Genomic DNA, 23023 nt, shown 5'->3' with positions numbered 1-23023 from the left:
ACATATGATAAATAAATAAATCTTAAAAAAAAAAAAAGAATGATGTTTTTGCTCAATTTATCAAGTAAAGATACTATCAGTTAACTTAAAAAAAATGTGCGTGAATGAATGAAAATAGAAAAAAAAAAGCCTTAAAATTTTATTTTTAATTATGTTATTTATATGTGGATGTTAGTGTATAGGAGTGCACATGAATGCAGGTGTCCCACAAGGACCTGAACGGAGGAGTATCACATTCCCTGGAGCTGAGGTTAAGTTAAAGTCAACCGTGAGCCACCTGATGTGGGTGCTGGGATCACACCTCAGGTCCTGCTCATAACCGCTGAACCATCTCTCCAGCTCTGAAAGATACTTTCTCTTAACTCAGAAAGCAGTTCTGGCAAGTATGCATAATCTCTCTCGTGCACACACGCATGTACGCATGCAGGAACACACCCTAGTAATAAATAAAATGCAAGCAGTAACTTTGGGTTGGCACAGATGGGAGAGTGCCCCTGCCTGGTGTGCATGAAAGCCCTGGTGCCATTCCTAGCACTGCACAAACTGGATGTGGTAGCAGTGTCCTGTAAGTCCTCACTGGGAAGGAGACACAGGAGGGCCAGAAATGGAAGGCACAGAAAGGGTGATCCTTGGCTAAGTAGGGAGTTCGAAGCAGCTTAGGCTAGGTGAGACCCTGTCCCTTGCTGTCACAGCACCACTGTGCATCAGGGAAGGGGCCACTTTCTCACGATCATGTCGCCAACAACTATTTTCTAGTTTCTATGCCCAGTTAATGCTACTGGGAGCCCAGAATGACGTTGCCATGTGCTGTGGGGCAATCCCTCAGGTCCTAACTCAGCGTGTACTGCCTGGACCCCAGGTGTCTGTGTGAGCTGGAAGAGAGGCCATAGAAAATGTCTAAGATTTCTCCTGCTTCTAGAACTAAAAACACGGGGCTGGAGAAAGGGCTCAGTGGCTAAGAGCACTGACTGCTCTTCCAGAGGTCCTGAGTTCAATTCCCAGAAACCACAACCATCTGCAATGGGATCCAATGCCCCCTTCTGGTGTGACAGTGTACCCACATACATAAAATAAATAAAGAAATGTTTAAAAAGGGAAGAAAGAAAGGAACAAAGAAATCAGAGTTCCAAGTAGTCGCTATACACACTCCATCATCTTGCCTGCATTTAAAGCGAAAGCACCAGGCTCCTTCTCCAATGCTACAGAAACTCTCTTCCCTTTTATTTAAACAAGCAGTTTAGAAGCCTTCACTACTTTTAAGATTCTGAACAACTGTCTGTCATTCTGAGTCAGGGTTAGTCTGTGTAGCCTTGGCTAAGTGGTTCTAGAATTAGCTTTATACATCAGGCTGGCCTCAAACTCAGAGATCTGCCTGCCTTGGCCTCCTGAGTGCTGGGATGGAAGGCTCACATCACCATGCCCAGCTCTGACCTACTTTTTTTTTTTTCCCAAGACAGGGTTTCTCTGTGTAGCTCTGGCTGTCCTGGAACTCACTTTGTAGACCAGGCTGGCCTTGAACTCAGAAATCCACCTGCCTCTGCCTCCCNCTCTGTGTAGCTCTGGCTGTCCTGGAACTCACTTTGTAGACCAGGCTGGCCTTGAACTCAGAAATCCACCTGCCTCTGCCTCCCAAGTGCTGGGACTAAAGGAGTGCGCCACCACACCCGTCTCTGACCAACTTCTTAATGGCTACAAAGAAATCTTCTTCATCTTCTACATCTTCCTCAATCAGTTAACTTACCAAAAAACAAAAACCCCCAAACTCAAAAGCATAAACACAAAGACACTGAGATTCTCTTTGAAGAAGCTGCTTGCCCCGTAGCTGCTTGCCCAGTTCTTTTCTGTTTCTCCCTAGTTTATCTTTTTTGTTTTTGAGATGAGGTATCATGAATCCCAGCCGGGCTTTGAATTCCTGATTCTCCTTCCAGATTCAGGCATGAGAGCAAACATTTTACCAACTGAGCTATATCTCCAACCCCTTGCCATTAAAGATTTGTGCTCTTTCTTTTTTTCGTTATTCTTTCATTATTTCCTCCTTTCTTTTGAGGCAGAATTATTCCATGTCACACCAGCCTTCCTGCACCTCTCTATTATCGACCAGACTGGTCTTGAACGCACGGAGCACAGCTAGCCTCGTCACCGAGTGCTGGAAGCGAATCCTGCACCACCACGCTTAGTCTCTTGTGCAGTTTCTGATTACTGGCCAAGCACAGTATAAAACCAGGCAGCACTGTCCATATGCACAGTGTGAAGTATAATCTAGAAAGCCATTGATCCAACCACTTAATACTACCTTAAAAACTGAACTGTTCTTCTAAATATTCTGCCTGTGGCTCCACTGGGATTCCCCGCTGGAACCCCCTCCTCCCCACAAGAAACTGAGCACGAGACAAATTAATAAAACATGGAATACACAACACCTTATACACAAAAAAAAATGCCAGGAGAGAGGGAGATCTCAGAGGACCCATTCAAAGTGTTGTTCATCCATCCATCCATGCAGACACCCTGACTCGGGCTGGACAGAGGGTGCAGCAGTTAAGAGAATAAGAGAATAGACAACACTTTAAGAGGCCAGAAATTCAGTTCCCAATATCCAAGTGCCTGTAACTATAGGCTCTAGGAGAATCCAACATCTCTGACTTTGGAGGGCACCTGTATTCATACACGGACTGACGGGCACATACATATACAGATTATCACAAACTAATCTTAAACAAAACACCTAATGAACTTGGAAGAAGAATGCTATTCATTTTTTTAAAAACATCTTTAATGTCTAGGTTTCATAAATTTCCACCCTGGCCAGCAATAGAAAGACTAGAGACATTACAGATGGGACAGACTATGAAAGAGCCCTCGGCATAAACAAGCTAAACTATAGGAAGTGAGAGATATTTTTAGCTCTGCTAAACTTTCGAAGTCATTTAAAATTCCACAGGGAGACACGGCTTTGGGGGGAAGAGTCACACAGAGAAAAAATATGGAAGCCCTGGAAAGTCTACGCCCCACTTTGAGACAACAGATTTAGCAGCATTCATCTTAAATATTTAAATCAGAGCCATTTTTGTAAATGTAAGTTAGCAAGTGGAGTTTAATTTTCTAAGAGTGTAAAAGGGAAAGTGGGCGTACACACACACTCTCCTATATAGCCCAGTCTCAGTAGATAGAGCAGGCTGAGACTATCAAACACCAAGTTAGTGGATTTGCAAATGCATTCTGAACGCCTGGCATAGACTGCCCACTTCTAGAAGTTGGCATAACATTACAACTCACACAAGTAGAGTCCTAGAAAACAAGCATGGGAAAAATAATTATTTTCACTACTTTTATACACGACTTCACTCAACGTTCTTATTTAATGAGCTCTAGGAAGCACTGAACGCTTGCAATTTCTCAGACATAGGAACTTTTAAAATTAAGACTAGGGCAGGTTATCCACAGCGAATCTGACGCTGATTCAACTCGTCTAGCTGCTGTGGCTTCTCTCAACAGCACAGCCCCCACTACTCTAAGGGGAACGGATATAGCTCCCAACCAGATGCATTGTCCCGTGAGCGCTTCCAGGAAGATTTTGGTTTAAATAAAAATAAAATGTGCGGTTCATTGGTTTCCGGGGGGCTATGGAATGCTCTCCCGGTGAAAGTGTAGGGAGAGATAATTGAAAGCCAATAAAATTCCAGCCACACGGCTCACCTCTAGAGACTCTTCTTCCAGAGTCACATCAGCAGGAAGAAAAGTCACCGAAGTCTTACCTGTGATGGTAATAGTCCCCAGCATATTTAGTGACAGTTTCCGGCCTCTTACGGCAGGAAGTCTCCTTCTCCTCTGTCTCCTCCCGGCTAACCAGTGAGATGAGAAGGAATGCAGTCCTCAGAGCATCAAGGAGGCTCTCCAGCCCTGGAGGTGCAGCAATGCGCACTGGAGAAGCGCTTCTCCGGCTAATTATAGGACGGCCCCGCCCACGCCGTAGGCCCCGCCCACGGCCAGCCAGCCCACTCCTCTGTCGGGACTTGGCTGCACCACCCGGGGAAGTCACGTGCCCCATTTTACAGGCTGGTCTCTGTGCCTGGTCGGTCGCGACCCGGGAGGAAGTTTTAGGTCTCTGGGGTGAGCCAGACCCCGAGCATCAATACTTGATCCAAGCGGTGACTTCATCCCTGGCACCGACTCCTGCATCTCAAACTTTTAAAATTATGTAAAGGCAATAACTGCACAGATATTAAATTCTCCAATTTTTAACGCCATTTCTAAGGGTGGATGAGGTGCAAAGCGGCATTTCCTTTTTAAAGCCCATAGTATGTTGCCAACCGTTTCCTACACACCGGTCAGCGTAAAGACCCACAACTCTCTGCGATCTCAGGCCTTTTGCAAGGGGTTGTCACAAAGCGAACTGTCTTCAGCATTTAACCGAGACAACTTTCTAAAAAGCAGAAATATCGGACCTTTGGGTCTCTCTACTTTTCGTGGTAGAAATGAGCTAAACATTGGGTTGAAACTTCACCAACACTGTCCTCCTGCCTCTAACTTACAAGCCTATAGCAAATAAAACAACTGCATTAAAAATCCAGGCAGCCCGGTATTTCTTTTCTGTTAATCTTGAGATTGTTTCTCTACAAAAACACAAGTAATAAATGAGCTGGATCTTCAGTTAGGATAGGTCCAACTGGCCTGTTGGAGCGAACCACCTCTCCCCACCCCAAAATAAAAGGTTATATTATTGCTCTTCTCTTCAGACACGAAGGCCCTGTTCATGACTACTTAGGGGACTGGAGCGGGGAGATCGGTGCGGGAAAAGAGTAGACAGAGACAAGCAACATAAAAAGGGGATTAAAAAAATTTTTTTTTCAAAGAAAGATTTGTCAGACGTCCACGATGGTTGCTGCTTCTTGCCACCAGGAGGCACAATGCACCACATTCCAGCCCAGAAAGAGCGAGAAAGGGACAACTCCTGGGCAATGAGAAAATGTTACACATATCAGCATTACAAAGATCCAGATGGCTTCCCAGCCAACGCCCAACCTGGCAGTGAGTCTAGGCAAGCCAGGCAATGGGTCTTATCCTGGTTGGTTAAGATCTGGGAGCAGACATTAGCCCTCTGCATTCCAATAGGTGGGGTTTAAGACAACCCAGACATCTCTTCCCACCATCTATTCCCGCTGTGTAGCTTATGGATAAGAAGCCCGACATGCAGGGTCAGTGGTCCACATTAAACTAGGCACTTCCCCCACAGTATCCCAGGATCCCCGAAGCCCCAGGGAACTAAGAATACAGAACCAGTTCACAGCATTCAGTTGTAGACAGCACAAGGCAGTCACTCCACTCCTCTGTGGATTCGGGTTTACATAACTGCATCACCAACACCTTCCCTTCTGACCCCAAATTCTAACAACAGCGATGCCACTTTGATAGCTAAGGGGAAAATTCACCAGATACAAAATTCAGACAAAACACTCTTTTAAGAACAGGCTAAGTAAGGCGAGATCTTTGCTTTCATAACGCAGGTGACAATACACTCCTCAAATGAGGTTCAAAGAGAGGCAGCTAAGGCTCAAAGGCAGCGCAATGGACGCTGTGCTAGAGGCTGACTCTCCCAACACAGTTATCTGGAATCACTACCTCCCTGTGTAATGAAGGACAGGGAGTATATATGGCCGTGACCGTCAGCAAGTTCCTCTGGGGCTAGCCTTAAAATGGAAAACCATCAATCAGGACAAAGGCAGAAGGAAAGGTCAGACAGAGGGGTCACGACAAGGGCAGGCACCTTTCCCTTGACATCTACTCCTTTCCACTCATGTGAAACGAGACAATTTAGAGCCAGGCATCACCACCCAAAGCAAAGATGACAGAATATATGCCCATCACTTGGTGGAAGATGTGCTTGCTGGGGGTTTCTTAAATCTGCATGATTCAGTCAACAAATATTTGCCAAGGTCATGTTCCACTTTTGTTGTGCTGAAATCCACTGGGGGCTAATCAGATATTATGACCTTAGGATACTTAGTTGAGAGTGGCAACCCCTGGGGGGTACAAGGATAGAGCTGGCCTGTGAGAAGAATGGGGACTCCCCAATGTTGAACACAAAGAAGCAGCATCCTGGGGCAATGTCTGGAAAGAGTGATTTGGGAACTCATGGGGGGCTCCTCATAGCTACTGTTACTTACAGTTCATGTTCAGAGGCCCAGGACAGCAAAGGAGAGCTAGAGATGCTAACCAGAAATGCTAGTAAAGAGATTACACACAAGGAAAGATTTCTATGGACATTTTAAGAACTTTGTAATAACACAGTCTCAGCAAGGAAAGGGGGCAGCCAGGGATGGTGTACATGTGTAATTCCATCACTGTGGACAGAAGGCTAGCCTCAGCTACATAATGACTTTGAGGCCAGCCTGGGCCACATGAGACTCTCCCAAAAAATAAAAAATAAAGTAACAGGACAAACAATCTGAGTACAGCATATAACTTCTTTAAGATATACAGAGATGCACATAACAGCACACATCGGTAATAGCAGCACTTAGGTAGTAGAGGAAGATCAGGAGTTCAAGGCTACCCTCAGGCCAGCTAAACTATTGGACCATGTTTCAAATAAGCAAAGAAAGAAAGAAACAGACGAGATACAAATGTGGGGCTAGCGGGATGGTAGCTGAGTCATTAAAAGAGGATGTTGTTCTTGCATCCAGCACCCATCTTTTTTCTCCCCCCCCCCCCCAGGGTTTCTCTGTCCTGGCTGTCCTGGAACTCACTTTGTAGACCAGGCTGGCCTCTAACTCAGAGATCCACCTGCCTCTGCCTCCCAAGTGCTGGGATTAAAGGCATGTGCCACCACCACCCGGCAAAAAGTAACTCTATTTTATTTTATTTATTTATTTATTTTATTTTTGGTTTTTCAAGATAGCGTTTCTCTGTGTAGCCCTGGTTGTCCTGGAACTCATTCTGTAGACCAGGCTAGCCTCGAACTCAGAGATCTGCCTTCCAGTACCCATCTTAGGTGGCTTACAACAACCATAACTATTAACAACCGTAACTCCAGTTCCAGGGGATCTGATATCCTCTTCTGTACTCCGGAGGAAACCCACACTTACATATGCACATATCCACAGATATACACAAATATCCACAAATATACACAGATATCCACAAATATACACAGATATCCACAAATATCCACATAGTTTGAAAAGAAGGGGTTGTTGAGATAGCTCAAGGGTTAAGAATACTGGCTGTTCTTTGGAAGGACCAAGGTTCAATTCCAGAACCTAGATGGTGGCTCATGACCACCTATAACTCCAGACTCATCTTAGAGCCTCCTCTGGCAATACAGCCACAGATATACATTAAGATAAACACACACATAAAATGAAAGTCAAGAAAATCTCAACAAGCAGTGGTGGCACATACCTTTAATCCCAGCTCTTGGAGGGGCAGAGGCAGGCAGTTCGAGGCCAGCCTGGTCTACAGAGTGAGTTCCAGGACAGCCAGGGCTACACAGAGAAACCCTGTCTCGAAAAACAAACAAACAAACAAACAAACAAACAAACAAACAAATCTCAGAAGAAAAGGTTTTTGTTCATTTCTTTTCTTTTGTTGAGACAGGGTTTCTTCTGTGTAGCCTTAACTGTCCTGGAACTTGCTCTATAGACCAGCTGGCCTTAAACTCAGAGATCCACATGTCTTTGCCTCCTGAGTGCTGGAATTAAAGCATGGCTGGGCAAAAGAAAAGTTGTTGTTTAATTAAAATAAATCTTTAAGATAAATGTTAATAAACCGATGAGAAGATGTTCAACATCATTATCCATTATAAATATGTAAATTAAAACCACTTCACACCCCCCAGGATGCTAATAGCCAAATGACGACAATAACCATGAAGAAGCTGTTGCTGGCAGCAAGGGAAACTGATGTGGAAAGTGCCTGGGACTTCCCCAAAGCCTAACACAGCTGCCGGATGACCCAGCAACAAATATGCACCCAAGAGCATGAGAATGCACAATCAGAGGAGAATCTGGACCATTTGTACTGACGTTAGGAACAAAGTGTAAAGCTGTGTCTTTAAAAACAACTTTAGTGTGCCCACCAACTAACAACAGGCTGAAACAAGTACAGTGGATCTTACACTATAGTGGGTCTGTGTAAGGAAATAGTAGTGATTAAAAATGGAGTTTGTGGGGGCTGGACCCAGGTTCAGTTCTCACACCCTATGAGGCTGTGCACAACTGTCTATAACTTCAGTTCCAGAGGACCCGATAGATGTCCTCTGAAGACATCATACACACACACACACACACACACACACACACACACACAGAGGTATATATGCAGACCAAACACCCATACACATAGAAGAAAACTTAAAAACTTAAAAGTGGTGAAGGCAGTCAGCACTTGTGGCTTACACCTGTAAATCCCAGGACCCAGAGGACTGAGGCAAGAGGATTGCCATCTTTGAGGCCAACCTAGGCTACATATCAAACACTAGCCCAACCAAGACTATCTAACAAAACCAAATCTGAACCCCAATCCACAAAAAGCTAAGATAATAACATTTTGTCACAATGGGGAAAAATGACACACAGACATTACACAGCTAAAGAAAACCAGAAAGAGGGGAGGCGGATCACACATGGAAAGGGAAAGGCTTCCCCTAAGCCTGTGACTCACTCAGAGATCGAGTTCTGGGAGCAGTCAGTCCCTGCTAGTATCAACTGTGGACGCTATGGTCTAGGGCACACTGCTGTTTGGGAGCAGAAAAGGGTTACCAAGATCCTTTGGGGTACAGGGCTATTATTACCTGGTGGCTGAGCATCTGTGACCTCCATGCGTAATGTGCCGCACAGTCTTGCACAATGCATACTGCAAGAGACCACCAACAACTGACTTCCTACCGCTTTGGGTTTGCTGGTTTCCTGCTTGTCTGTTCTGACATACCAGGCTGGCCTTGAATTCCTTATTTTCCCATCTCCCAAGTGCAGAAATGAACACACATGCACAACTACATCTGGCTGTCTGTATGTTTTTGTTTTGTTTTGAGACAGGGTCTTACTGTTTGTATAGCCCAGGTTAGCCTCAAATCTCAACTTTCCTGTTTTGGCTCCCCCCATGCTGAGATTACAGATATGGGAGTCCCCATGCCCTGCTCTCAACAGTAAACTTTAAATCACTCCTGGATTACTTACAACACCCAATGGACTGCAAACCATCCCAGGGTAACAGTAGCCATTCTGGATTACTTAGCAATAATAACCGAAGATGTCTGCACCTTCAGAGCATCCCAGCCAAGCACGTGTGCAAGGACGGACAGACACACACAGACACACACACACACACACACACACAGACAGACAGACACACACACACAGACACACACACACAGACACACAGACACACGCACACACAGACACACAGACACACACGCACACGATTGTTCGGAGGCTAGCTGATCCTATGGTTGACTGATTAAGTGTGGAATCTGCAGTTCCAGAGGATGTACTATGTATACCTAATATTAGACTGGATCTCTCTGGGTAGCCCTGACTGTCCTGAACTCAGAGATCTGCCCGTCTTTACTTCTAAAGTGCAAGGATTAAAGGCTATACTGAATATCTGAAGGGATACTGACAAGTTATCGACAGGATAGCTGGTTCTACTGGGCTCTGAGTCTCTGCCCTAAGCAGCAAGAGCACTAGCTAATTGAATTTTATGGTCCAGATGCATTGGATATGTTAACACAGATATGGTTATTTAAGTTTTAAAAATCCAAATAAATAATCTGGAGAGCATGAAATTTTAAAACACTTCAAAAGCATAGAGGAAAATGAAAAAACCCAATCTGAAGGAGGGCTGGAGGATGGACCGGCAGCTGAGAGTGCCTGCTGCTCCCTCCGAGGACCCAGGCTTCACTCCCAGCTCCCACATCAGACAGCTAACTAGACACCTGTAGCTTGTCTTAGTCAAGAGGAGTGGGGAGAAGGGTAATTTGAAGCTACAGACTCAGAAGAAATAATAGTGATTACATACATGGCACTCACTGATTCTCTGTGACAGCAGGATCTATGTCAATAAGAATGAGAGCCCCAAACCACACAATAGCCAGCCTCAAACCTTCAAGTAACCACGTTGGAAAACACAAAGGAAAAAGCTGAGGATTTGCCATATATATATAATTATATATATACAATACACACACACACACACACATGCGTGCATGCTTAGTCGTCAGGGAGTAGTACTGTTTGAGAAGGATTAGGAGGTGTGGCTTTACTGCAGTGGGCATGGCCTTGCTAGAGCAAATGTGACAGTAGGAGTGGGCTTGGTGGTTTCAAAAGCCTGGATAGTTTCACACATCCTGCCCAGTATTTCTCTCCCTCCCCCTCTCTGTCTTCAGATCAGGATGTAACTATAAGCTACTGCTCCAGCACCAGGTGTGCCACCATGGCCCCTCCATGCCCCTGCCATGCCAATAAAGGACAAACCCTCTAACCCTGTAAGCGAGCGCCCAGTTAAATGATTTCTTTTATAATAGTTGGTTGAGCATGCTGTCTCTGCACACCAATAGAGCAGTGACTGAGACAAGGGGAAAATGAACCTCCCCCAGGTGAGCTGTCTGCATTTCTAGCTGACAGCTTATCAAGTGGAAATGGATCCTGGAGATTGTTTTCTGTGAGCTTCAGGAGGCTGAAGTCTCCAGGAAGCACACAGGGGATGTCTGGACAAGGGCAGGTTGGACAGCAGCGTATCCATCATGCTGACCCTGATGGAATCCCAATGTGTCTGAACACACTGAACGGAAATTAACTCAGCGAGGGGAAAACTCGGAGCCAAGATTTGAGAGTCACGATGAAACGATACACTTCTTTAAAAGTTCATTCACTGACTATCTCAGTTGGCTTGGGCAGTGACACAAAGCACCATAAACCTGGCACACAGCTCCCGGACGGACACCCAGGGCTCATTTCCCATCACTCTGAAGGCCAGAGGTCTGCAGTTAGCATTCTGTCATGGTGAGGACCTGGTGAGGTTGGACACTCTTGACTGATTTTTGGGATATTTTGTTTGTGTTTCTACTAGGGATTGCTTAGGGCCTCGTGCATTCTAGCCAAGTGTCCTGAAAAGTGACCTCTAGGCAAGATGGCTCAGAGGGTAGAAAAGGAACTCCCTGCCAAGGCTGATGACTTCAGTTAGATCCCTGTACCCCACTTGGTGGAGAGACCTGACTGCTATAAATTGCTCCAGAGAGAGAGGCAGGGGGTGGAGGGAGAGAGGGGAGAGGGGCTAAATGTAATAACAATAACAGTTTTTTTTTTTTAAAGATTTATTTATTTATTATATGTAAGTACACTGTAGCTGTCTTCAGACACTCCAGAAGAGGGCGCCAGATCTCGTTGCGGATGGTTGTGAGCCACCATGTGGTTGCTGGGATTTGAACTCTGTACCCTCGGAAGAGCAGTCGGGTGCTCTTACCCACTGAGCCATCTCACTGGGGCCGGAAGGACGGCTCAGCAGTTAAGAGCATTCGCTGCTCTTGCAGAGAACCTGGGTTAGGTTCCCAGCACCCACATGGTAAACAGACATGTAGGCAAAATACCTGTACACCTAAAATAAAATAAAATTATATATATTTTTTAATTTAAAAGGCAGGGTCTCTTGCCGGGCATGGTGGCACACGCCTTTAATCCCAGCACTCGGGAGGCAGGAGGATTTCTGAGTTCGAGGCCAGCCTGGTCTACAAAGTGAGTTCCAAGACAGCCAAGACTACACAGAGAAACCCTGTCTCGAAAAACAACAAACAAACAAACAAACAAAAAGGCAGGGTCTCTCACTGGCCTAGAACACACCAAGTAGAGTAGACTGACTAGCCACCAAGTCCCAGGGACGCTCTTACCTTGGCCTCCCTGGCATCAGGATTTCAAGCACGCTCCATACCACACTTGGCTTTTTAAATATAGGTTCTGGGGGATTGTACTGAAGTCCACAGGCATGTTTACCAACTGAACTATCTCCCCAGCCCTTTTGTTGGTTTAGTTTTTTAATAGTGTCTTAGTTAGGGTTTTACTGCTGTGAAGAGACACCATGACCAAGGCAACTCCTATAAAGGACAACATATATGTGGGGCTGGCTTACAAGTTCAGAGGTTCAGTCCATTACCATCAAGGTGGGAGCATGGCAGCATCTAGGCAGGCATGGTGTAGGAGCTGAGAGTTCGATATCTTCATCTGAAGGCTGCTAGGAGAAAACTGGCTTCCAGGCAGCTAGGATGAGGGTTTTAAAACCCACGCCCACAGTAACGCACCTTCTCCAACAAGGCCACATCTAATAGTGTCACTTCCTAGGCCAAGCATATTCAAACTGTTACAAACTGTATCCCAGGCTAGCCTTGAACTCAATATATAGTAGAACAGGATCTTGAACTCGTGTTCCTGATTTTACCTCTCAAGTGCTGGGGGTTGCAGGCCTGCAGTCCCATGCCTGGCTTTACTCTTACATTTTAAAGAGAGTGAGAGATAAGCTTAAAAATGAGAACTAGTAATAGTGAGGTCCAGTTAGTTTTGGCAAGCTTCCACCAGGCACATTCCTCTTGGAAACATACGTAAGTCCTGGCGTCTTTTCTTTTAATGCAAGGCAGCTTCTTTTCTCTGGAGATATTAGGGAAGATGAAAGCGGACCGTGATTGATGTTTGCAAATACTTAGAGGACTGCCTTCGGAAAGGGAGGTGGAGTTTGCTCTGCGGAGCTTAGAAGTTAGCCCTGGAGACAGGCAGATTTTCAGGCCTCCTTTTATGGAAAAAACAAAACAAAACAAAACAAAACAAAACAAAACACACACACACAAAACTCCCCAGAAGCAGCAGACACAGCGGGTAGGACCTGACACACCAGCCCTGTGACTCCCTGGAGACAGGCAGATTTTCAGGCCTCCTTTTATGGAAAAAACAAAACAAAACAAAACAAAACAAAACAAAACAAAACAAAACACACACACACACACACACACACACACACACACACACACAAAACTCCCCAGAAGCAGCAGACACAGCGGGTAGGACCTGACACACCAGCCCTGTGACTCTCTTCTCTCTTCTCCTTAGGCCTCTTGGTCCCAAATTTGACAATCATAGGATGTTAAGCTAACTGCCCCCTTCCCCTCCACCCCCAGTTTTAGAAATAAGGACTCACAAAGTGTGAGTTGGCCCTGAATGGGCTAATGTGGCTGAGGGTGACCTTGAACATCTGACCCCCTTTTCATTATCTCCTGTGCCACCATACCTCAATTTAATGTAGTTCCAGGGAGAGAACCCAGAGTGCATGCTAAGTAAACATTACAACTGAGCCACAGCCCTAGGCTCTGAAGAGAAAAGGCCTTTAAATAGCCAATTAAGCCAAATATGGTGGCTCTACCTAGAGAGTCTGAGAATAGCCTGGGCTATAGAACAAGTTCAAGGCTAGCATGGGCAACTCAGGGAATCTTTAAAAATAAAATATAACATAAAATGATTAAACAAACAAAGGGTTTAAAAATGAGGTCACTTAAGGTGGGCTCTAACCCAAACCATCTGGTATCCTCACGAGAAGAAATTTGGACAATTAAAGACACCCAGGAATGTAGAAAGGAAAGACAATGTAGGGAAGGATAGCAAGAAAGCAATCATCTACAAGCCAAGGAGAGACCTCAGGAGGTGTTGAAACCATTCAGACTATGGGAAGGAAAAATGTCGTCTTTAGTCGTTACATCATCTGCTCTAGAGTTTTATTCTAGCGGCCCCGGCGGACTCGTACAGTGAGGCAATGGCCACACACTTGGCACTTTTCTAAACATGACACACCTGTGTTATGATACAGCAAAGCTGGAAGGCAAGACAGCTCAGCCAAAACAAAGAACCCCCCCCCAAAAAAAAAACCCCCAAAATGCTTGCTCTCAAGCCTGGTGACCTAAGTTCGATCCCTCGGACTCACAGAGTGAAAAAAAGAATATCAACTGCAGTGAACTCTATGAGCACATAAACACAGAGAGAGACAGAGAGACAGAGACAGAGACAGAGACAGAGAGAGACAGAGAGACAGACAGAAAGAGAGGTCATTTAAAAATGTTAAAGATACATTAAAGCAGCCATGCACGGTGATCCCTGTCTTTAATCCCAGCACTCACTATGTTTTGAATAACATATATATTCTATACAGACATTTGAGTAGCAATAGCAGTCAGAAAAAAACTCAAAGTATAAGCACACACGGGGAAGGGGGATGTTTGTTTGTTTGCTTGTTTGTTTTTGAGACCTGGTTGGCCTGAAGCTCACTACCAAGCTGGCCTCAGATGGAAAACAATTTTCAGTCATCACGTATTGATTGCACATGTCTGCAGGTTTCCTATGTGTCTGTGTGGGTGTGCATGTGGAGGACAACATTGTAGAGTCAGTTCTCTCCCTTGACTTCTCTGCCAGCTCCAGGGAATCGAAGGCAGGGCGCCAGGCTTGTCCGACAATTGCAGTTACCTGCTCAACCATCTCGCTTGCCCCGAGGCTGCGTGCTAAGCCAAGAGAATGCATTTCTCTGCCTAACTGCTGTGCCTTGGTTGCTGAAGACATCACAGGGTGGTGTGATTGGAGGATACCACAGGCCTTCAGGAGTAGGACTGTACTGGGAGGACCTTAAGTTATTGGGGACATACTCCTAGAATGGATTATAGGACAACCCCCTTCCTGCTCCTTTTGCTTCCCAGCAGGAGATGAGCATCTCGTCCCATTACATGCTCTGGTCCTGGCTATTTGGCACACCCACCTACCTGAGACCAAAGCAGTGGATGGCCCAGGCTTGGACTGAGGCCTCTAAAGCAGTAAGCCAAGGTTTCTTTCTCTTGGCCATTTAACATCCTTAGGTATTTCTTCACTGTGTCAGAAAGTCACTCGGACGCTTGCTGTACGGACCCCTACACCATCCTCACAAAGAACATAACTCTAAATGGAGTGGTGAACCGAGCTGCATAAAACCATAGCCATCTGTACTCGGCACCGCTAGAATTAGCTAGCTGACAGGAAGCAATGGCTTTTGTCAACATCATTTCCATCCACTCTTCTTTCCCAGTCCTAGCCTTCCAGGAACTCAGCAGCACTAACATACTAGAGATTCACGTGACACCTTGTGGCGACATTCGTTTATAAAGCCATTAACCTTGCTCCTCATACGCAAATGCCTCTGAGGCGAGATAGTATTGAATAAAATGCCCCCTCATGAACCTTTTATCCAATTACGATTAAAACTTCACATCCAGCAAAATGACTTTTAGTATCAGATTAAGAAAAGCCACTGAGATAATTTATAAATAGGCATAATGACATTTAAGCACCTGTCCAAGGCTCAGGTATCTGCATGAGCTAATCCTCTGTCGTTCTAAGGCCCAAAGGAGTGACCCTGATGAGTCAGCCTTCAGAGGTTACTCATTTTACAGACAGAAATGGACTCCACAGATATATGGAGATGTATCTAAATGAAGGCCGTCTGCATGCCTGTGTACATATGTGCGTGTGTGCATGTGTGTGTGTGTGCATGTGTGTGTGATTAAGAGAAAGTAGAAGCAGAGTACAGTGACATGCACCTGTAATCTCAGCACTTAGGAAGCTGAGGCAGGAGGATTGCCTGGACTATTTTAACACCAGCAGGAGTGAATCTAAATGAGTTCTCAGGATGGCACACCTAAAGACTTTCCCCTGAGTTCAAAGCTTAGTTCACTACAGTTTTCTTTTTTTTTTTTAAAGATTTATTTATTTGTTTATTTATTTATTATATGTAAGTACACATAAGCTGTTCTCAGACACTCCAGAAGAGGGAATAAGATCTCGTTACGGATGGTTGTGAGCCACCATGTGGTTGCTGGGACTTGAACTCCTGACCTTCGGAAGAGCAGTCGGGTGCTCTTACCCACTGAGCCATCTCACCAGCCCTCACTACAGTTTTCAAAACATCAACGAGACAGGACAGAGCTTGAGAAAACGCCACACAACATTATTGTATCTGAAACACACCGTGTGTGCTGTGGGGAGGAGGCGCTCCTGGGTCTACAGGACATTTCTAGGAATCCTTGTTCACTTATGGATAGGTCAGGATGGTATTGCAGGCCTCCAGGCAAGATACCAGCCAGCAGTAGACACCCGAGGGCCAGCTGCACACTCTGAAAGGGATCCAGCTTTGTTAACACCTATGCAACTAAAGGGAGTATGGCCAAGACTCACAGGCATGGTGCATGCACTTGTAAGACCAGCATTACCAGGAAACGACATGAAGACTACCGGGAGCTTGAGGCCATCCTGGGCTATATAGGGAGACTCTAACAAAAATAAAGCAAAACAGATTGACATACTGAACCAAAGGAATGGAGCTGTCATGAACTCTCCCTTCACCAGGTCCCTATTCCCTGGCTCTGTTCGCTATCAAGGAGGTGGTAAGAGAGACATCAGATGCCAGGTGTTAACAACTGAAACCAAGAGACACAGAAGGAAGAATAACAATGGGGTGGCAGGCAGGTCTTCCTAAAAACATACAAGATTATATCAGATATTAAAATGGGAAAGGAGGCAAAAATCATAAAATATTTCTTCTGAGTAGGGAAACCACCGTTATCAGAAAAGCAAGTGTGTGTGTGGGTCTTTGTTTACTAGGAGCTAGGGCAGGTCTTAGCGTCCCTACTCTCCAGATCAAGTTAGTATGCACCTCAAACAAGGAAGAAGGATCACTTTTGATTCTAGAGTAGATGATCTGTAAGGGAACAGACTCACAGGGAGAATGGTAATTATTCAGGTCACCTTTGGTTTTTCCATATCCCAAAGGTGCTCAGCATTAGGAACGGGAAAGCTCAGATTCAATAAAACAAGTGTCAATAAAAGCACCATTAGCGAAATGTATTCTCCACAACGCAGCAAACTCAGCCATTAAATAATTGAGTTAGCAGTCCTCCACTTATGTTTATACCTGAGGGACAGCACGGAGGTATAGAAAAGTGGATTCTTGGGAAATTGAGAACTAGACGCTCTAGACAACTCTGCTTTAACCAGCGCCCTTAGGGATGGGAAGGGGTGAGTGACAAGCTCAGGCCATGTAACAGGGACTCATTCCTTGCACGCAGCCTCTTTACTGTTCTCTGGTGAACGTGACACTCACTGGTTTACCTGGCTAATACTTTCAGAGTGGATGAGTTCCACAGGAACAAGTACCAACCACAAAGCAGGGAAGGACAAATACCAGTGCAAAGTCCCTCAGGTCAGGGTGCGCAAACGCTGTAACACCTACATGAAGACAATAACTAAAAACAAGGACAGAGCACCACTGTTCTTTCACTTACACAAATGTGACTGGAAAGATTGAAATGTCGTTTTTTGTTACATAGACTCTGCAACCCACAGAAACACCCAGAAATCCCTGCCTTGTGAAGGAAACACCCAAATATCCTGAGATCTGAGGCAGTGCTGGACGACTTGTGTGAGGTTCCTTAGACATTTTGTTTAGCAACAGGTTATAGTAGCATCCACAGAAATAGGATGTTAAGATTTCCTTATCTGTTTGAGGAACAGTAGTAAAAGATGCTCAGAGAGAAAGCCAAGCAGTTTTAATCAAATTGACAAATCCCCGGAAGAGGATGCACAGACTGACTCTGGAAGGAAAGGGGATTGCGATGATTTTTTTTCATCGTACATAAACATTTGCATTCAAACCCTAAACATGTATGGCCTGAAGTTGTCCACGGGGCTGGCAGGCAATGTGTAAAATGGGTAAAAGAGTTCACCATGCAAGCCTGAGGGCCCTAAGATTTACCTCTGGAAGCCATGAGAAAGAAAGGTAGACGTGGTGGTGGCCATTGGTGATCCCAGCATTCCTAAAGATGCAATGAGAGGCAGAGGTAGAAGATGCACCCAGATGGATGTGAGCCAGGTAGCCTGGAGGATGCAGTACAGTAGCCAAAGCCTCAAATAAGAGCTGACTCAAAAAATTGTCTTCTTAAAAAAAAAAAAAAAAAAAAAAAAGCTGGGTGTGGTGGTGCACACCTTTAATCCCAGCACTTGGGAGGCAGAGGCAGGCAGATTTCTGAGTTCGANCACACCTTTAATCCCAGCACTTGGGAGGCAGAGGCAGGCAGATTTCTGAGTTCGAGGCCAGCCTGGTCTACAGAGTGAGTTCCAGGACAGCCTGGGCAATAAAGAGAAACCCTGTCTCGAAAAACCAAAAAAACCCAAACCAAAAAAGTCTCTAAGCTGGGAAGGAGAGAGTGAGGGCAGAAAGCACCCATGGGGAGAAAGATTCCAATATATCTGAATTATTGATATATATTTTGTTTTTTGAGGCAGGGTTTCTCTGTGCAGTCTTGGCTGTCCTGGAACTCACTCTATAGACCAGGCTAGACTCGAACTCAGAAATCATCCTGCCTTTGCCTCCCAAGTGCTGGGATTACAGGCATGCACCACCACTGCCCGGCCTTATTGATATTTCTTAATTTCAGAAAAGGCAAACAAGTTATAATGGGAAAATGTTCACTTCTGACTGTCCAAAAATGTTGTCAGCGACTTCTTGAGTTGGTAAGTCTGCAGGAGCTAGAATTACCTAGGAGACAAGCCTCCAGGCACCCCTAGAAAGATTTTTCTAGATTAGGTCAGCCTAATCTAAGCCGCTGACCTTTCCTAAGAAGGGTTATCTTCAGTAGGTTAAGTGAGATGCAAGACCCACCCTCAAAGTGGGCGCCATTCCCTGTGCTTGAATCCTGGTCTGCAATAAAAGAAAGAGCTGAGCAATGTGTTCATTGCTCCCTGCTTCCTGACTGCAGACGCTATGTGAACAGCCACGGCAAGCTCACATAACCTGTCTGCTGTGGGGGGACCTGTCTGTCTGCCGTCGGGGGGACTGTACCTTGAACTGTAAGCCACAGTAAACTGTAGCCTCCCCTCCCCCAGCCTTAAGGTTCCACTGTTTACACCTGGATGGAGCTTGCTGGCTCAATCGTTCTGCCACGCCCACTGCTGGAACCTGCCGCCTTGCTATTGGTCCCCGGGAATTATTTGGCGGGAATCGCCCCCCCCCCCCCTTTATAACCGCGTGCTGATAATAGTAAAATTGAGCTTTGATCATAGTTGCTTTTGACTTGGCTCCGTTCTTTCTCTCGTCGCCTAGCCCCTCTTCTCTTCCAGGTTTCCAAAATGCCTTTCCAGGCTAGAACCCAGGCTGTGATCTGCTGGCTGGACACAACAGTAAACCCTGTCTTAAACTGCTCGTCAGAGTATTTTAGCACAACAGTGAGATCAACTATAGAAAATTGGTATCAGAAGTGCCCTGGGACTTTCTATGTAGCCCAGGCTGGCCTTGAACTTTGAAGCAATCCTTCTGCCTCAGCCTCCCAAATTTTGGCATTATAGGCAGGTATAAATTACCATAACCACAGGTCATTTCTCTTCTGCCTTTTGGTGGTGCTGAGAGTCAATCCCAGAGCCCCGAGCATGCCATACAAATATTCTATCACTGAGCCACGTCCATAGCCTCATAAATAGCACCTGCTGTTTTAAAGTAACCATTTGGCAAGAATGCTCCTTGAATCAGAGGGTAGGTAAAAACACTTGCTGTGGAAGCAAGAGGATGGGAATTTGAATCCCCAGGACCCACGTGAAAGCCAGGCTCAGCTGTGAGGTCATGTAACCCCGGCATCGGAGGTGAGGATCGGAAAACAGACCCCCTGTCTCCAGACAGAAGCTGGCTGCTGAAAACCATGAGTTTCTGCTGTTCTAAAACCAAGGTGTGAGGAGGGGGCAAGGCACTCTCGCCTGGCCTCCACATGCATGTATGTGCTTGAGCACATGTATGTAATTTTCCTAAAGGCGTCTAGCAGGCCAGTGAGATGCCTCAGGGGTCAAGGCCCCTGTCGTGAAGCCTGATGACCCACGTTTAATCACTAAAATTCCTAAGGCAGAAGCAACTCCCATAAGTTGTCTTTTGACTTCTACACACGCGCACACACACACACACACTCCACAGGCTTAACACTAATATCAATATCTGATGAAAAAATGCTGATGAAGAATTTAACATGAGGATTCCATCTGCATTAACACAGCCAGACTGGGAATTCTGATGGCCAGGCAGATAAGATAAAGATAAAAGCAAGCAAGGGAATAGCGTTTCTGCCTATAGGATGGGCCTCCGGACGAAGAAACAGGCTCATAATGGCTGTCTTAGTCAGGGTTTCTATTCCTGCACAAACATGAGCAAGAAGCAAGTTGGGAAGGACAGGGTTTATTCAGCTTACACTTACACATTGCTGTTGATCACCAAAGAAAGTCAGGACTGAAACTGAAGCAGGTCAGAAAACAGGAGCTGATGCAGAGGCCATGGAGGGATGTTCCTTACTGGCTTGCTTAGCTTGCCTTCTTTCTTTTTTTTTTATTCTTTCGAGACAGGGTTTCTCTGTGTAGCCCTGGCTGTCCTGGAACTCACTTTGTAGACCAGGCTGGCCTTGAACTCAGAAATCCTCCTGCCTTTGCCTCCCGAGTGCTGGGATTAAAGGCGTGCGCCACTACTCCCGGCTTCAGCTTGCTTTCTTATAGAACCCAGGACTACAGTCCAGGGAAGGCATCACCCACAATGGGCCCTCCCCCCTTGATCACTGATTGAGAAAATGCCTTACAGCTGGATCTCATGGAGGCATTTCCTCAAGGGAGGCTCCTTTCTCTGTGATAACTCCGGCCTGTGTCAAGTTGACACACAAAACCAGTCAGTACAGTGGCCTCTCCAGTCCTCTCAGAGGATGGCTACCATTCCCAGCAGTTGGGCTTTTCTCAGGGTCTTCTGAAGGACAGAGTCTGTTCCTCTCCGCTCTCCCAGTACTTGGCATTTGGTGTGTGCCCAGGCGTCCCGGGCCAGCCATGGTTAACTGCCTGGGTCTGCTCAGGGAAGTCATGCAATGCAGTCACAGGTAGGGACAGGATGGCTTTTCATAGAAGCTGGTGTTTAGCCATGTGCTGAAATGTCTGAGAAACCACATCTGGGGAGAAGAAGACAAGCCTCCACGAGACAAGTCACAGATGACAAGGGACACCATGCTTTCCAGGATCTCATAGGATGTGTGCCTGGCCCGGATCCCAAATATCTAGCCTACACATCGTACGAAAATCACTCATGGACTTGCAATACTGCACAGTGGTAAAGACTTGAAGTCAATCATTGGGTTTCATACAATAGAAGGTGAAAACTGACTTGTGTGTGCACCACACACACACACACACACTAAATAATTAAAAATAAGAACAGTCAGAGTCAGGGTGGGTGGCAAGATGGCTCGCCCCTGGTTCCTCTCACCAAATCTGATAACCTGAGTTCAATCCCCAGAACCAACATGGTAGAAAGAGAGCCAATTCCTGCCAAGTTGTCCCCTGACCACTACAAGCACACTCAGACCTCTGAACACTCACAGATATGTGAGTATGTGAACACACATCCACACACACTCACAGCAAAGAAATTAAAATATAGTAGACTTAAAAAAAAAAGACAAAACACCTCACTCAGACTGTCTTTTTCTGACACATTTCAAAGATCTCAAATTGTCCACAAAATCCTCCACAAACCAGTGATTTGGCTCCCTTTTAACCAGCCCCAGTGTTTTCTGTCTGGGTTTGCATTCAGGCTTTGACACTACAACCCAATGTTGTCATCTATGAAATTCACACTTGAGAAACATGAAATCAAGTCTCACTCACACACACACACACACACACAAATCCCTCATGATGTTTTAAGTAAGCTATTGATTTCGTGCTGAGTCACATTCTCAGCTACGCTGGGCTATGCAGCCAAGTGATCAGCAGATGAAGCTCAAAGGAAACCTCTGGTGCCACACTTTCTCCAGGCAGCTTCTATATGTGCCTATGTGCCCCACATGGGGACAGTGCAGTGGTTAATAGTCAATTTACAATACTAATAACCTAGGTTTGAGTCCTAGAAGAGTGCCTAACCCACAGACGTTGCCATAGCTACTGCCAATGAGGATGGTTTGAATATGCTTGGCCCATGGGAAGTGGCACTATTTGGAGGTGTGGTCTTATTAAAGTAGGTATAGCCTTGTGAGAGTGGGTGTGGCCTTGCTGGTGGAAGTGTGTCACTGTGGGGATGGGCTTTAAGTTCTATACTCAAACTCTGCACAGTGTAGAAGAGAGCAGCTTCATGGCTGTCTGAGGAAGACAAAGTTTCCTTCTGTTTGTCTTCGAATCAAGATATAGAACTCTCAGCTCCTTCTCCAGCACCACGTCTGCCTGCACACCGCCATGCTTCCTACCATGATGATAATGGACTAGACTTCTAAAACTGTAAGAGAGCCCCATTTAAATGTTCTCATTTATAAGAGTTGCCTTGGTCAAAGTGTCTCTTCACAGCAATGGAGACTCTCACTAAGACAAAGGTAGACACTGGCACTTGTCTAGAATTTACAGGACCCTGACTTCTATCTAACCCTAACACCACAGGGAAGTGGACAGACATCAAGTGTTGGCTCTGGATGGTCTCAGTTCTGCTAAAAATCCATCTCATCTCTTACAGTACTGTGCATAAAACCTGGGCCTTGCACACACACTAGGGATAAAAAGTGCTACGAACAATGGGCTTCGTCCCCTAGGCCTTATGGTGACATATCTGATTCCAGCTTTCTCAGGTGTTAGTGGTACCCTTGAACTCAGGGAGATGCTCCACCCGAACTCTAGCAGCTCCCATCTCTTGCAAAATTCTTAGGCAATCAGCAAGCAGCCTCTTCTTAGTCTTATGGTTTTTTACTTAATTTATCTTCTACTGACTGCCTTCTCAAGTCCCCTGTTGGGAAGAATCAGAAGTAGAAAACCGAAATAAATGGTCTCTGAAGTACCTGAGCCACAGTGACTTCAATGGGATGAAAAATAAAAATAATTCATTGGAGAGCTGTAGAGATGGCTCAGGCAGTAAAGTTCCAGAATTTGATCCCCAGAGCCCATGAAGAGAGAGCCAGGCCACGGTGGCATGAGCGTGGTCTCTC

The 23023-nt window shown here is 45.7% G+C and overlaps 1 protein-coding gene across 2 annotated transcripts in view; it reads right to left on the bottom strand.

Moving 5' to 3' along the window:
- Positions 1–23023, bottom strand: part of Akap12 (A-kinase anchoring protein 12) — a 90556-nt gene that overhangs the window by 19979 nt on the left and 47554 nt on the right. Inside the window, exon 1 of one of the 2 annotated variants that reach the window (XM_021174116.2) lies at positions 3756–3913. The exons of the other annotated variant lie outside the window; for it this stretch is intronic. Within the exon in view, the coding sequence (XP_021029775.1) occupies positions 3756–3780 (25 nt within the window). The 5' untranslated portion in view covers positions 3781–3913. Of the gene's footprint in view, positions 1–3755; positions 3914–23023 lie in introns of those variants that run through there. 2 annotated transcript variants of the gene reach the window in all.

Source organism: Mus caroli, chromosome 10 (genome assembly GCF_900094665.2).
Source record: "Mus caroli chromosome 10, CAROLI_EIJ_v1.1, whole genome shotgun sequence".
NCBI classification, from domain to species: domain Eukaryota; kingdom Metazoa; phylum Chordata; class Mammalia; order Rodentia; family Muridae; genus Mus; species Mus caroli.
Note: the sequence above shows the minus strand (reverse complement) of the source record. Positions and strands in the feature narration are given on the sequence as shown.